The 15,966-nt window shown below is 40.4% G+C and overlaps 1 protein-coding gene across 1 annotated transcript in view; it reads left to right on the top strand.

Moving 5' to 3' along the window:
- Positions 1–365: 365 nt before the first annotated feature.
- LOC105523238 (angiopoietin-1 receptor) overlaps positions 366–15,966 on the top strand; it is a gene marked incomplete at its 5' end in the record, with an annotated part of 37,519 nt that continues 21,918 nt past the window's right edge. The window contains 5 exons of the mRNA XM_011958018.1: positions 366–527; positions 2,361–2,495; positions 6,884–7,168; positions 12,709–13,008; positions 14,830–14,984. Coding sequence (XP_011813408.1) covers positions 366–527; positions 2,361–2,495; positions 6,884–7,168; positions 12,709–13,008; positions 14,830–14,984 — 1,037 coding nt within the window. The remainder of the gene's footprint in view (positions 528–2,360; positions 2,496–6,883; positions 7,169–12,708; positions 13,009–14,829; positions 14,985–15,966) is intronic.

A 15,966-nucleotide genomic window follows, 5' to 3' on the forward strand; every position in this document is an offset into this window, starting at 1 on the left:
ATGAAGGGAAAGGTCAGTGGGATTGGAGGTTACTAGGTGAGGGGAAGAGGAGGCTGGAGAGTGGGCAGGGGCTCAATCGCTCAAGGCCTGGCTGGTCATGGTATGAATTTTTGGTTTCATCCTACATGTGATGAGAATCCACTGAAGGGTCTTGAGTAAAGGGGCACATTTATTTTAAGGAAGCACTTTGAGGATAATGGGTTGGGGAAGCAAAAGCAAAGCAGAGAGCAGGTGATCTCACTGAGTCTGGGCAGAAAACCTTAAGAGGACTTTGTTGGACATGTAAAACACATCTTTTACCTCCACCTACGAACAATCAAACCTCAAAGCCGAAGGACTAATCTGTCTTCTGAAATTGTATTTAGTTCTTCCAAAGCCCCTGAATGCCCCAAACGTGATTGACACTGGACATAACTTTGCTGTCATCAACATCAGCTCTGAGCCTTACTTTGGGGATGGACCAATCAAATCCAAGAAGCTTCTATACAAACCAGTTAATCACTATGAGGCTTGGCGACATATTCAAGGTAAGCTTTGGACAGGATAGATGCCAGCTGGGGATGTGGCACCAGGAGAAATATTTTTCTCCAAATCTAGAAATTCCCTTCTCCCTGCCTCAATCCTCTACCCCAAGGTGGTGGCTGTTGTAGAGGATTCCATTTCAGAGTATTCAAGAGAGAGTGCGGGGGGCCTCTGAGCTCTGGGGCTAACTTTCTGGAAGTCTCTGTGTGCCCTGGAACACAGAACCAGCTCACACCATGACTTACATCTATATCAATATTTCTTTCTGGGTCTCCAGTCCTGTTTTTAGTTATTCTGTCTTGCCTGATCATGGTGAAAGACACTTGTTTACACCATGAATATGGTAGCAGGAAAGTCCAGAGCCTGCTAGAAGGGCAGAGAGGCTTAATCTGCCTAAATCCTGGGGGTGATTGTTGCTGCTGTATTGAGTTGTTTATTCCTTTTCTCATTCCATGTCTTGCCCTGTCCTGCAGACTCTTAACACAGAGAAATTTTAAAAGGAATGAGAACCTACAAAGTTTGGGCTGTGACAGACTGGAATGGGCTGCGGGGGGGACAAGGACAGGCAAAGAGAGCTACAGGGCCCTCCCCTAACTTCCTGAAAGAAAAAAATAATTGAACAAAATGTGACAAAATGCCAAAAGTTCATGAAAACAGTTGAATTTATTTTGAAACACAAATTACAATTATATTTGTTGCATGATAATGTAAAATCACAATTTTAAAAAGCAAAGACAGCATTATCAGTGACCATGCTGCTTCAATTGGACCATCCTGTAAAAAGACCTGCCACTATCATGCTTGTCCTCCTCCACTATCATGCTGTCCTCACAGGCAGCATGTCCTCCTCCACCCATACCTTTGTCTTACTACGCCTATGATTTCCTTAAAATGACCCTCTGTTCACTATATGGAGATAATTAAGGAAACTCCCGAAAAAAAAGAGAAGAGGAGGAGGGTTTTGGGCTGAATAACACTAGCTGACCCGGGTAGACCGGATAAAATGGTATTATTACTGAGTCCTTCATGTACTATTATAGATTCTATCAAAATTCAGAATTCCAGGGATGTCAGGCTGATTTGCTGAATTTGCTGTTTCCAACATCAGTGGCTAGGTCTTTTGCTGTCATATGGTGGTAATAATGCATCACCTTTTTCTACAAGTGGACATTGACAAAGTGGTCTTCTAAGAACTGTTAAACACATCCCAGTTTTTTTCTTACCAAGTAGGAATTTATCATATGGTAAGGCAGAAATTTATCTTTGCAATATCCATTGAGAAACAGAGGCTGACTAAAGCAAATAGGTAAGGAGAAAAGAGGCAGATACCATTTGTTTATGGGTACTATTGTCAAGGACTACAGAATGCTTCATTGTGATAGTATGACCGTTATAAATCAGTTATCTGGTCATTTTGAGCAAACCTCCTAAGCATCTTTTTCTCTTGATAGCTTGATTGCAATCAGTGAACATACTTGAAAACAGTAGCAATTACATTATTTTGTTCTAATTGAGTATTCCCCGAATCTGGTATTCCATATAGTAGAAGATTTGTGAGGTTTGATTCTACAAATGAAAAGACAAAAGCACCAGGCAGAAATGTGTAAGTGGCACAGAAATACACCTTGAATGTACACATTGTAACCTGGAAACATTTCAAAAGCCTAATTTTCCTCATATTAGGAAGGATGAGGCCTTGCAGATGGAATTGCCTCTCTGCTTCACTAAGACATAGTTTTGAAAACCTAAAATGAGCTCACATCACAATAACAACAACCCCGGCTTAAGGAATGTAAAAGAATGCCAACTTAAGTTTACTGGACTTTTTCTCTTCTCAGTGACAAATGAGATTGTTACACTCAACTATTTGGAACCTCGAACAGAATATGAACTCTGCGTGCAACTGGTCCGTCGTGGAGAGGGTGGGGAAGGGCATCCTGGACCTGTGAGACGCTTCACAACAGCTTCGATCGGTCAGTGGAAGCCAGCGCGCATGTATTCATGAGCTGGGTGGGAGGGAGAGGAAGGGGAAAGAGGAAGGAAGACCAGGAAGGGTGGTGGTGGGTGAGTGGGTGGGTGGGGATGGAGGTGGCAGGAGTTTGCTTTTGAATGGGTGGGAAAGTGACAGGAAGGCTAGCAACTTCAAGCCAAACTGTTCCTTTATTTGGGTTGGACTCCTGGTCTGTCTCCCTGGGGGAGGAGGTCTGCCGCACTCTGTAGGGACAGAGAAGGAAGCAGATGAGCCTTCAGGAAGGCAGGGCCTCCCCTAGGAGTTGGGATTTACACAGCAGCAACTGTCCTGAGCTTCAGCTCCTGCATTTTATCATTGGCTTCCTGTTTCCATCTTAAGGGCCCAGGCCAGGCTCTTGCCACAGGCATATTTCAGAAGTCCCAGTTTATTTATTTTCAAAAATAATTTCTAATTTTTCAAAGTAATTCATGTGCAGAGTCACGACATCAAATAGAATAAGAAGCTTTTATCTGAAGAACATTCCCCTGCTCCACCCTCCACCTCCCAGTCCTGCTTCCTATAGGTAGCCACTTTCACCTCCTTCAGCTGTTTCTTATCATATTTACCTCCCTTTTCTAAATCAGTGGTTCTCAAACGTAAGTGGCCATCAGAATCATTCAGAGAGTTTGTTAAAAGATATTTCTGGGCCTCATCCCCAGAGTTTCTGATTCAGTGGTTTCGAGGTGAGGATGAACCCCGGCCTCAATAATTTTGCATTTGTAGTAGGTTCAATAATTTTGCATTTCTAGTAGGTTCCCAAGTGATGCTTGATGCTGCTGGTCCTGGGTCCACATGTTCTAGATAACATGTGTAAAATCATTTCTTGATTTATCAGTGGTGTTTTGTATTGATTGGCCTTCTATTGCGTTAACTTTGTGAAGCCTCCTTGATGCTAACCTGGCCTCCAGCTTTCTGTTACCCAGGTACCCTCCATTGAAATACTGGAGTGATCTTTTGTAAGGTTCCATTCTGGTTCTTTGAATTGTTCACTGTGTATAACCATTCTGTTACTATCTCTTGGTCAGTGCTTTGTACTTTCAACTTCATATATATTTAATTTATATCACCTAGGAAAGTAAGAATTATCATCTTCCCTATTTTATAGATTGAAAAGTAGAGACTCAGAGTACTTAGTAACAGTAAGATGCATCACCATACTAAGTCTTCAGGCTTCATATCTTTGTGTTTTAGAGCCAGGATCTTGCTCTGTCACTCAGGCTGGAGTACAGTGGTTTGATCATCACTCATTACAGTCTCTATCTCCTGGGCTCAAGTCATCCTCCCACATCAGCCTCCTGAGTAGCTGGGACTACAGGCACACCACCACATCTGGCTACTTTAAAAATTTTTTTGTAGAGACGGGGTCTTGCTATGTTGCCCAGGCTGGTCTTAAACTCCTGCCTCACGCAGTTCCCCAGCCTCGGCCTCTCAACATGTTAGGATTACAGGCATGAGCCACCACTCCCAGTCCAGGCTCCATATCCTTTTGTTTCTCCAATTATTTCTACCTAGAATCCCAAAGGCACCAGCTTATTATCCCAGTTCACAAATTTGCCTGTGTTTTACTCCATTTACTAAAGGTAGAAGGATATGTTACGATCGAGTGAAAAAACTAGGAAGAATATCCACTTTTCTTCTGCAGAGATAGTGTGTGCACCCTTAACAGAAACATCTTTTCTTCACACCACCCACCTAGGTTTTATTTTACTAGCAGCATCCTTAAAGAAACTAATGAGACTTAAAAGCTACTCTGAGGCTTATAGAAGCATTACACACAAGTAAGAAATGGCTTTTTGGGGACCACCAGGTTGTGAATATAGAAAATAAATCCAGAAACTACATAGAGAGGAAAAAGGGACCTCTACAACCATGACCCAAGGGATCCCTGACACGTCATCATGTTACCGCTAAAAGGCAAATGGTAGTTAATTCTCTCTCAAGTCACTGTTGGTGAGTCAAAAGGGGAAGGTCATAGACTGACTCAGATGGAAAGTATTTATGGAACAGAACATAAAACACAGCCCCACACTGTGCTGTCTTCTGCCCTTAGAGTATGTTCCAGCCAGGAGGTCTCTCAGAATATTTCAAAGTAGTTCTCAGGGATAGGTGGGAAGGGAATTATTGAAGGTTCTTCTTTTCCCATCATTTGAATTTTGCTGATGTTTGCTTTTCATTTCATCTGGCAGTTGCACTGTTGATGTGTGTCGATTGAGGTGGTGAAGGCCAGGGAGTCTGGGAGGGGAAGGAAGAGAACACTTTCTGAACATACTGCAGAAAGGGGCAGACAGGGAGGGGTATGGGGTAATCATGTTCCCAAAGGGAAGGAAAAGGGGAAATGACTATTTATTGAGTTACTCTTCTGTACCAGGCACAGGATTAGGAGGTATACATGTATTCTCCAAAATATCAACTCCCCATTCTCCTTTGTCATTGCAAACCTGCCTAAACCACTCTGGGTGGCTATTTTGGAGGTTAAACTTCAGAGGTTAACAAGAGGAGATGACATCACCTCTCTCCATTTGCAAAGGTTACAGAGAAAGGGCCATCAGACCTTTTGCATAATGCCAAGCAAATGCATACCTGGCTGCTGGTTCTCACTAGTCTGAGGGTAGTCAGAACCGGGCTGGTGGGACTTAGTTCCCAGTAGATGGAGACAGACCCTTCCTCTCACCTTGAACCAAGAGTAAGAGCAGTGTTTCTCAACCTTTTAAAAAAAAGTATTGCTCATCCCCAGTGAGCTGTTTCACATGTTTGTCCGAGGAGATCCTGCCTCCCATGAAATTTTAATACCACAGATATGCTCTGTTTCTGTTTCTGTATTATGGTCCTTTGTAGTAATTGTAGTAATTGTAGTTATCTGAAATTTTCTCATACACCAAGAATGACTTCTTTGCCCCATAGGGGTGATTGTGTCCCTCCTGAGAGTGCATGAATTAGAGGATCTCTTTCCTACATTTTGGAAGGACTTTATATCCGGAATTTAAAAATCAATTTACTATTATTAACTGAAAACACACTATTTCCTCCTTTGTCCAGTGACGTACGACATCTTGAAAGAAGGAAGGGAGGGAGGAAACCAATGTTAATAGAGCCTCGAACACCTTCCAAGCATTTTCACATCCATTGTCTCACTTATTACTCCTGAGTCTGGAAGATGGATATTTTAATTTTATTTTACAGGTGAACTTGGAGAGATTATGAATTTGTCCAAGGTTGCAAAAGTAAAGTGGCGTGTTCCTGTCTCTCTGATTTTAAAACCCATATTATTTCTATTCAGTGACGTCTTGGTAGCCCAAGCTCCCGTGGGTGATTATGGCCAGGCATCACGTAGTCATGGTGGATACCTTGATCTGATCAGAGCAGGAATAGGCCCGGCCCTGCCACCACAGCTTTATGATTTCTGAAATTCTTGCTAAGGGGAAGGAACCCCCAAATTGCTTTATAATGTATTGCTCAAAATGGTAACAGAAACGGTAAATACTCGCCCATAATCCCATAACCTTGGCAAATCTACTGTTTTGATTTTTATCAGTTTCCTTCCTATCCTTCACCATTGTAGACATAACTTTTACCATGTCTACATGTACTTGAAGTCTTTTTATTGGGCTTTCATACTTTTCCTAATTATCTATTTTTCCACTGGATGGCTATATCATAATTTATTAAAGCAGTTTCCTATTTTGAGTGTTTAGGTTTCTTCCAATTGTTTGCTATTATAAATAATGTAATGAATCATTTTGGTAGGAAAAAAAGTATCATATGGCCACTTGCTTGTGTTTCTTTGATAGCTTATGAAGTTGTATATTATTCTAGAAGCCAAGGTTACTCTTAAAAGGTGCCCTTTAGCACTATCATTGCCTCCACCCTTGTATTAGTCTGTACTTGCATTGCTATAAAGAAATACCTGAGACTGGGTAATTTAGAAGAAAAGAGGTTTGACTTTTTACCAAACCAAACAGTAAAAACAGTAACCACTGGCTCATGGTTCTGCATGCTATATAGGAAGCATATGCTTTTGGGGAGGCCTGAGGGAGCTTTTACTTGTGGCAGAAGGCAAGGTGGAACAGGCACTTTGCATGGTGAAAGCAGGAGCAAAAGAGTGAGGGGGGCCATGCTATACACTTTTAAATGACCAGATTTCATCAGAACTCACTCGGTATCAGGAGGACAGCACCAAGGGGGATGGTGCTAAACCATTCATGGGAAGTCACCCTCATCAACCAATCACCTCCCACCAGGCCCCACCTCCAACCCTGGGGATTACATTTCAACATGAGATTTGGGTGGGGACATTCATCCAAACTATATCAACCGTATTATAAAAATAATGATATTTCTGGATTCTCCTAGGACTCCCTCCTCCAAAAGGTCTAAGTCTCCTGCCTAAAAGTCAGACCACTCTAAATTTGACCTGGCAACCAATATTTCCAAGCTCGGAAGATGACTTTTATGTTGAAGTGGAGAGAAGGTCTGTGCAAAAAAGTGATCAGCAGAATATTAAAGTTCCAGGCAACTTGACTTCGGTGCTACTTAACAACTTACATCCCAGGGAGCAGTACGTGGTCCGAGCTAGAGTTAACACCAAGGCCCAGGGGGAATGGAGTGAAGATCTCACTGCTTGGACCCTTAGTGACAGTAAGTAATTCATGCTGCTCCAGCCTCATCTGAGCAATAAGCGGCTACCGCCATTCAGACTTAGCTAACATCACTTCAAGTCTATTGGAAATTGTGAAAGAAAGTTGGTTGTGAGAGAAGGCTAATTAGCGCCCCCCACCTAATCATTTTAATAACTTGCGATATATAACATATATTTGGATTTGTAGTAATTCAGGCAGGGCTGTGCTAAAATTTATCTTCCCTTGGTGTGTAGTTGTTTATTTAGTAAATTAGTAACAAGAAGAAGGTTTTCTAGGGCTTGTTGAACCATTTATGGGGTAGTTTTGAAGAATTATCATATATCTACATGTACACAGATGTCACTTAATTCCAGATGGGTCTTTCCTAATCTTAAAAACCAAATAACTTTGCTTGAAACCCCTTGAAAACAGGTAATTTTAAAAGCTAAAAGATTTATCTAAGAGTAATAAAATGACTTTTTTTCAAAGTATGTTGCATTTCAGGCTTTTCTCTATTTCAGATTGGTCATTTAAAATTAATGGGAATTCCTTGGGGTTCTTTGTAGTATTTGAAAGTCTATTCATCACTAAGCAGAGAGTTTCATTTTGATTCACTGAAATTAGAACTGTGTGCATTTGGAACCCTTGGAAAGATAAGCTATTTCTTGGCCACACACAACTACCAGTTAAGTCAGGATCATGTGGTCTATGGCCTTACCACCCTGAACACGCTGAATCTCGTTGATCCTGGAAGCTAAGCAGGATCAGGCCTGGATGGGAGATTATGTGGTCCCTTGCCAGCTTCCACAGTCTGAGGCTTTCTTTGCAGCTGGTTCTCCACTTCCTCAGGAACAGGTGTGGAAGCTGGCTCAGTGTTTCTCCAGCCACTCTTTTATTGCATCAGTGACATATGAAAGTCTGGATTGTTTTGTCAGTGTTTAGGGATTCTTCATATGAATTTTTTAATTCTGTGAAATTTCCAAGGTGCAGAATCATACTAACAGTAACACGACAAACAATCACACTCCTACCATCCAGAATTAACAATTGTTAACATTTTGTCATATTTGCTTTCAGCATTTTGTTGTTGACTTAACAGGGGTAATAACCCACCGCAGGTGTATCAATATCTCCTGCAACTGTTACCCCTATTCCATTTCTATTCCCCTCTCCCAAGAGACAACTAAAATTATGGGTTTGTTAAGTATATTTCCATTTAATGATGTGTATAGATATATTTTGAAACAAGGTTTTTGCTCTGTTGTCCAGGCTGGTGAGCAGTGGTGCCATTATGGCTTCTGCAGCCTTGGCTTCCTGGGCCCAAGCAATCCTCCCACCTCAGCCTCCTGAGTAGCTGGGACCACAGGCACATGCCACCACACCTGACTCATTTTCAAAAATTTTTTTGGAAAGATGGGATCTCCCTATGTTGCTTAGGCTGGTCTGGAACTCCTGGGCTCAAGCAATCCTCCCGCCTTCGCCTCCCAAAGTGCTGGAATTACAGGCATGAGCCACTGTGCCAAGTGCAGTGTTCTATAATTTTAATACCACTGAAAGTATACACATGCATACATATCATTCTTCATTTTTTGAATGAACATTATGAATTTTATCTATCCATGTTGATTTATTTAGCTTTGATGCATGCCATTTTAACTTCTGTATACTAATCTATCTTATGAATGTATCTTGTCATTCATCCACTCCCTTTTAGATGGAGATGTAGGTTTTTTCATTTTTTACTATCATGAACAAAATGCAATGCCCATTCTTATGCATGCCTCCATGCGCATAGACAGGTGTGAGAGTTTTTCTAGGGAACAGGTCCAGTGGTGGAACTCATGGGCTATTTCCCTCTAAAGTGGTTAGTCAGTGTGTACTATGTTCAGGAGCGTATGGCAGTGCCGTTTTCCTTATACCCATCTCTGTGTCTATATCCTTTCCCTCCATCACTCGATAGTATCACACCTTTTTATTTTCACATATCTCAAAAGCAAAATATGGTACCTCATTGTTAATTTCAATTTTGATTTCCTTGATAGCTAGCAAAGGTGAGCATCTTTTTATGTTGTTCATCTGGATGTCCTCTTTTTTGATATACTTATTGATATCCTTTGCTCATTTGGAATAGGTCGTCTTACTGATTAGTAAAAATTATTTGTGTAATCTAAATACTTTGTTATGTGTATTGCAAATATATTCTCCTACTCCCTTTATTGTAACCTTGTTTGTGGTGGCTTTTAACCCGCAGACACTTGACATTTTGATGCAACTGGACCTGTCAGTATTTGCCTGTATGATTTATACTTTTTGCATTTTGGAATTATTCCCTATCCCAAGGTCATAAACATATTCTGTGTGTTTTTCCTAGTAGTTCTAGTGTTGTTTTGTGTATTTAGGTTTTTAAGATATAGGAATGTTATTTTGGGGTACGGTATATTTTAATACTTTTGTTTTAACCTTATGTATTCACATATGACATGTCAGTAGTCCCAATGCCATATATTGAGTAGTCCCCATGGTGAATTGTGATGCTTTCTGTATCATATGCCAGGTTCTCATATTCATTTTGCATCTATTTCTGGGTGTTCTGTTCTCTTCCATTGATCTGGTTGTTCCGGTACAATTTCTAGCATATTTAAATTAACTAGAGACTTCTGAAATGTCCGTAACTGTGGGATGAATCACTGTTTCCTATTTCAAAATTTTCTTAGGTGCTCACTCACTATTCTATATAAGTTTCATCCTCATTAGAATGATACACTCTCAAAATCACACTACCAGTATCATATTTATAGGATTAAACAAAAACTAGTTAATAGATACTGGGAGTCAACTTGCCTTGGATGGTTGTATGAAGTTTGATGGAGGGTCAATGCTGGTGGTGGTAGTAGGGATGTGAGATTGGCAGGGTAGGATTTGATCCCTGTGGGGTGAGGAAATCTGAGGAAGAAGGATGTGAATGAGAACATCTCATTTTTACCTGAAAATATTTGTTAATATGCTGTGTTGTCATTGGCTGATCATGTATATTCACAAGTAAAATTAATACTTCCAGTTACAAAGTTTGTGTTGGTTTCCAGCCTAGCAATTCCATCTTGTCCAGGGGTAAGAAGTGGAGTGAATTAGATTTGGCATATCACCCCAATTCTATGTTAAAAATAATATATGTGTGTTATGTTTTCCTGTTGGAAAACATTTACATGGAGAGTATTATGACCCTTACAATGACTTTTTGAGGAAGGTAGAGTAAGAATGATTATCACATTTAACAGAGAGGAACCTGAGGCACAGAGGAGGGTAAGTGACTTGCCCAAAGTTATGGAACTAGTATGGCATGGGGATGGATTAGGATTCTAATCCACATTTTATTTCTTTTTTGTTTGTTTGTTTTTTCTCCAACCACGCTACAAATGTCTTCCACTTGTCTCTTTGGATGGGCAACCCACTGCTTCAAAGCAACTATGGTTCTAGAGGTTCTTTAGTAGTGATATCCCATTTCTAAATTGTTTAAGGTCTGATTAGTGTTTCCTAAAGCATTTTAGAAGCTATTTTAGAGTCACCCAGAGAACCTGCTAAAATGTAGATTGCTGAGTCCAGACCCACTGAATTTAAATCAAAGGTTTATTGAGCTATCCCTAAGAGTGATTCCTTTCAAGCATAAAATGGATAAGTTGGTAGATGCAAATTTATGATTTTTAGTTCGCACAAAAATTATATTCATTATTTTTCTAACAATCATCTAAAAGACACTGCTACTTTTTGTGATAGGCTTAGAAGACCACTGGTTTATGAAGTTAAGTTTTTTTGAGCCACAACTATACAAATATAAATATGCAATGATAGTAATCTGAAAATGTTGGTATTTCTATCACTCCTTCAATCTCTTGTGGGAAGAAAGACTATGTACATTTTTATAAAACTATACAAAATACTTGGTACTGGATGTAAAGAAAGTTAAGACATACTGATGATTAATTGTGATTTTTGGCCGGGCGCGGTGGCTCAAGCCTGTAATCCCAGCACTTTGGGAGGCCGAGACGGGTGGATCACGAGGTCAGGAGATCGAGACCATCCTGGCTAACACTGTGAAACTCCGTCTCTACTAAAAATACAAAAAACTAGCCGGGTGAGGTGGTGGGTGCCTGTAGACCCAGCTACTCCGGAGGCTGAGGCAGGAGAATGGTGTAAACCCGGGAGGCGGAGCTTGCAGTGAGCTGAGATCCAGCCACTGCACTCCAGCCTGGGCGATAGAGCGAGACTCCATCTCAAAAAAAAAAAAAAAAATTGTGATTTTTGGATACTGTACCACCTGCTAGACATAGAATATAACAATTAGATTTGGAAGGTTCTAAATCCAATATCTAATTCTCATAAATTGCCATAGTCCCCTAAAGAGTAACAAGGGGGAGTCAACATAATGAAAAGAAGAAATTTAAAATAGAAAGAATGTACCTTGAGATACTTTTCAAAGGTTCTAATTTGTTTATAAGGAGTAACTTTCATGTGGAAAAACAATGGTGTATGGAATGAAATAGCCTACGTTTACTATTCACCTTTTGGGACGAGTACAAAACCCTTAAATTTTTGAAGTCTCAGTTTTCTCATCTCTAAAATGTGGATCATAAAAATCTCAGTACTGTGTGGTTATACAAGTCAAGAGAGTGTCTGCATATGGAAGCACATTGTAAATAGCCTCATAAATGTAAGTTCGGTTACTATTAAGGACAAGAGCTCAAATCTATTCTTTTCCTGGATCAAATAGGCTTAGCCTTTATCGAGTCATGAACTTCCCTTCTAGCCTGTGCCCTTTAGAGTTTGAGTGAGAATGTAGTGATGATGCGGTGCCTGTCATCTTCACATGTGGAAAACCTCAAGGCATCTCTTTCTCATCCAGCCTACGTCCCTGAATGGAATGTGATTCTACTTTTCCTCAAATCCCTATAATACTTTGTCTACTAAAAGTTATTAGCACATTTTCTCATGTATACACTGACCTGCCGGCTGCTCCATAAATTTAGGGCAAGGACAGACCACGTGACACTAAGACTATGTACTACAGAGCCAGACTGCCAGGAGTTGAATCTTGTTTCTTCTACTTAACAGTAGTGTCACCATGGCTAAGTCACTTAATCTCTCCAGACCTCAGCACTTACGGAAAGACTGCTATGAAGAGGAAGTGAGTTTAATATATACAAGAGCCTAGATCAATGCCTGCCATATTGTAAGCACTATGTAAATGCCAGCCCTCATAAGCTTTCCATTCTTCCCAGCATCAAGAATAGTAAGTACAGGTTTGTGGAATAACAATTTCTAAGGCCTTCATTTAGTGTCAAGATGACAAATAGATGATATGTGTGTTGCCATTTCCCTGTCTGTGCCACTCTTTCAAGTCTGCATGGAGTCCAGTAGCCACTACCAATTGATTGGGATAAGATCTGAGAAAACATCTGTTTGCTTTTCATGGTTTATGAGGGGACGTGAACCCTATCTCAAAAGCATAATGATCTAAGACATGGTAGTATATCTTAATTGAATCTTTTTCCTTTTAATTTCTAGTTCTTCCTCCTCAACCAGAAAACATCAAGATTTCCAACATCACACACTCCTCGGCTGTGATTTCTTGGACAATATTGGATGGCTATTCTATTTCTTCTATTACTATCCGTTACAAGGTTCAAGGCAAGAATGAAGACCAGCACATTGATGTGAAGATAAAGAATGCCACCATCACTCAGTATCAGCTCAAGGGCCTAGAACCTGAAACAGCTTACCAGGTGGACATTTTTGCAGAGAACAACATAGGGTCAAGCAACCCAGCCTTTTCTCATGAACTGGTGACCCTCCCAGAATCTCAAGGTTGGTTGAATGGACAGGTATTTACATAGGATTACTGTGCAGCCCTATAGGCAGCTGGTTTATCAGGACAGGCCTGTGAGATGAAAGCCTATGAAAGGTCGGTGGTTGAATGGACAGGCATTTACAGAGAGGTCCTTAATATCAAAATGCCTCTGAGAAGGATCCCTGTTGGTCCATTTTCTATTGTTAAACCTTAGAATAGATCAGTCTATCAGCATACCCCATCCAGCAATCTAAGAAGAAAGCTCTAAGGAATATGAATTTTAATTCCGAGGAGAAAGAAAAATGTGGGAACTGCTTATAGAAGGCAGGCTGTGCAAGAGCTCCAGTAGGAGGCTCCAAGAACCATGTTTCGTTCTTCCTCAAACACTCCTCTTTTAGCTTGGATGACACTGTGCAATTCTGAGTCTTCTTCTACTTTACTGATGCAGGTTATTAGGTCTCCATGTCCACCACTAAGCCCAACCCCAGAAAGAGAATGTGCTTTGAACTAGATAGAGATCCTCTCAGGATGCCATACTGTGCCCATGGTTTGTGATTGATAAAGTTTGTTGAGTGTAATTAAGTGAACAAGGGCTCCATGTGGGTGGAGCTGCAGCAGGAGGATTGACTTCAAGTCTGTGCAGAGGCACCTCCTGGCTGTCTGTGTTGTGTACGGTGTGTGCCAGAGAATGTGGATGGAGGCACTTTAGAGGCAAATTTTGAAAATTTATGATTTGGATTAGAGTCTATTTTTACAGAAAATACTGTAACTAAATCTGAAAACTTCTCAGTTCTCTTGGAGGATTACCTAGACCTTAAGAAACAAAATCAAACAAGTCACTTTAACAGTGCTGATTCTTTGGAACATTTTTGAAATGTTCAAGGAATGAAGAGTCTGCCAAATAGAGAAAATCATGGTTTTCAGGGTCACACTCTTAGTGAATGCCCCATTTTTGTAATTACCTGTGTTTTGGCGAAATGTAACTTCCTAAATTCAAGCTATCCATAAAATACCAAGAGATAAATTTTAAAACAAGACAAAACTAAAAGTTTCTCACCATTCTAGACACCTCTGTATCTATACATATATAGAGATAGAAGAAAAGATAAATGAGAAGAGAGGAATACTTTTAAGAAGATGGGAACATGTTCTATGTGCTATTACTAATAAAAATATATCGAGTTTAATTTTATTTAAATTTAAATAAGGGAAAGAAGTAGAGAGATTAGACCGTAGGCTTTAATGGTTTATTTTGGCCTGAGCCCTAAATTTAATGTTTTTTCCTCTGTCTTTTCCTGTCTTCCTCTCTCCCTCCCTCCCTCCCTCCCTCTCTGCTTCTATTGGGTATCATTAGGTTTTCTTCATAAACTCTTTAAAACAAGAAACACAAAACAAAATTATCTGATGGACTCTAAGCTCTTAGCATCATTGACCTTTAAAGCATTTCTAGGTGGGGAAATTGAGGTTCAGGCAGATTTAATCACTCTCTCAAAGTTATACCTCTAGTAATTCCCCCTATTATTCAACGTTGTTCATCTGTTTGGGATCCTACTTGGAAATAAAAGTTGAACAAATGACAACTAATGATTAGCATATTGCTAATTGTAACAGCACTTTTGCACATTTTTTCTTTTAATCTTGTAACAACCCTGTGAGTCAGACTCATCTCCACTGAGTTTTGGAATGTAAATGAGTAGCCCAAGGTCATGTAGTGATTAGGTGGCAGGGTGAGGGCTGCTATTAAGTTCCCATTACACTGTGTCTTCTCCCACCTACGGTGTGGGTCTGTTTCTCTACGTAAACTAAACTACCTGCTTCACCTCTGTCTTCCTGCACAGCACCAGCGGACCTCGGAGGCGGGAAGATGCTGCTTATAGCCATCCTTGGCTCTGCTGGAATGACCTGCCTGACTGTGCTGTTGGCCTTTCTGATCATATTGCAATTGAAGAGGGCAAATGTACAAAGGAGAATGGCCCAAGCCTTCCAAAATGTGGTAGTGTCTCATCTTCCTACTACCTAATAAGGGCAAGTCCAAGTACAGGCAGCACCTTCACTTTAAAGATATGGACCAGGAAATTTACTTATAAAGTAAATATTTCCCTTAGGCAAGTCTCGTCTTCTCTTTGGCTTCCATTATGAAATGGTAGATAACAAGTATGACTATATAATTTCTTATCCAAACCAGAACAATTTTAAGAGTGAAAAGGGTGCTCTTAGTAAATTATGCAGGAAACTAGGTCTGCCCCTGCCTGCTGAAATGATATATATGGTCATCCTAGTAACAAGTCCCCAGAGATGATATGTTGCAATAGAATGAATTGAACATTTTTGGTAAGGAAGGACAGAGGGTAACCAGACCTCAGTGAGATAGGTAATGATATATTAGACAAGTTTTCCCCACATTTGCCTATTTCTAGTTCCCATTTCTTTCTAATAAGTCCCTCAATCTTACGACCCCTCATATGTGTAAGAATTATACATACCTGTGTGTGCCTTCCATTCCTGTGTACCCTCAGTCTGAAGTCAGTCAGAGTTCCTGGCACTTGGTACTGCCTCATTTTTTTTTTTTTTCATCTAGGAATTTTAACCAGTAGCAAAGGCCTATAATATGACACTTTACCAAGAGTCATCTTATTTGAGTTCTTTCAGTATACTAAAGCCTGAAAATTGATCTAGTTTGTGGGTTCAGGCCCTGTAAAATTAATTTGAACCAGACTTTATCAATTCTGTATATAATGCATTGAGTGCAATGATTCAAATGAGGTGTACCCCATGTGCATGAGTCCCCAAGCTTCCCTTCCACGGAGGACACGAGGAACTTCACACTCTGACTCCATGCCAGAGCTGGCTCAACTCAGGCTGTCACTGGAGAGGAAGGGCCAGCAAGGGGGTTGGGAGTGCTGGAGCCTGTCAAAATATCTTTTTCATGGTAGCACCAGCAGCTATTTGAATTCAGGAGAAAGAGATACTGTGTT

This window comes from Colobus angolensis, unplaced genomic scaffold (genome assembly GCF_000951035.1).
Source record: "Colobus angolensis palliatus isolate OR3802 unplaced genomic scaffold, Cang.pa_1.0 Scaffold455, whole genome shotgun sequence".
Classification (NCBI taxonomy): domain Eukaryota; kingdom Metazoa; phylum Chordata; class Mammalia; order Primates; family Cercopithecidae; genus Colobus; species Colobus angolensis.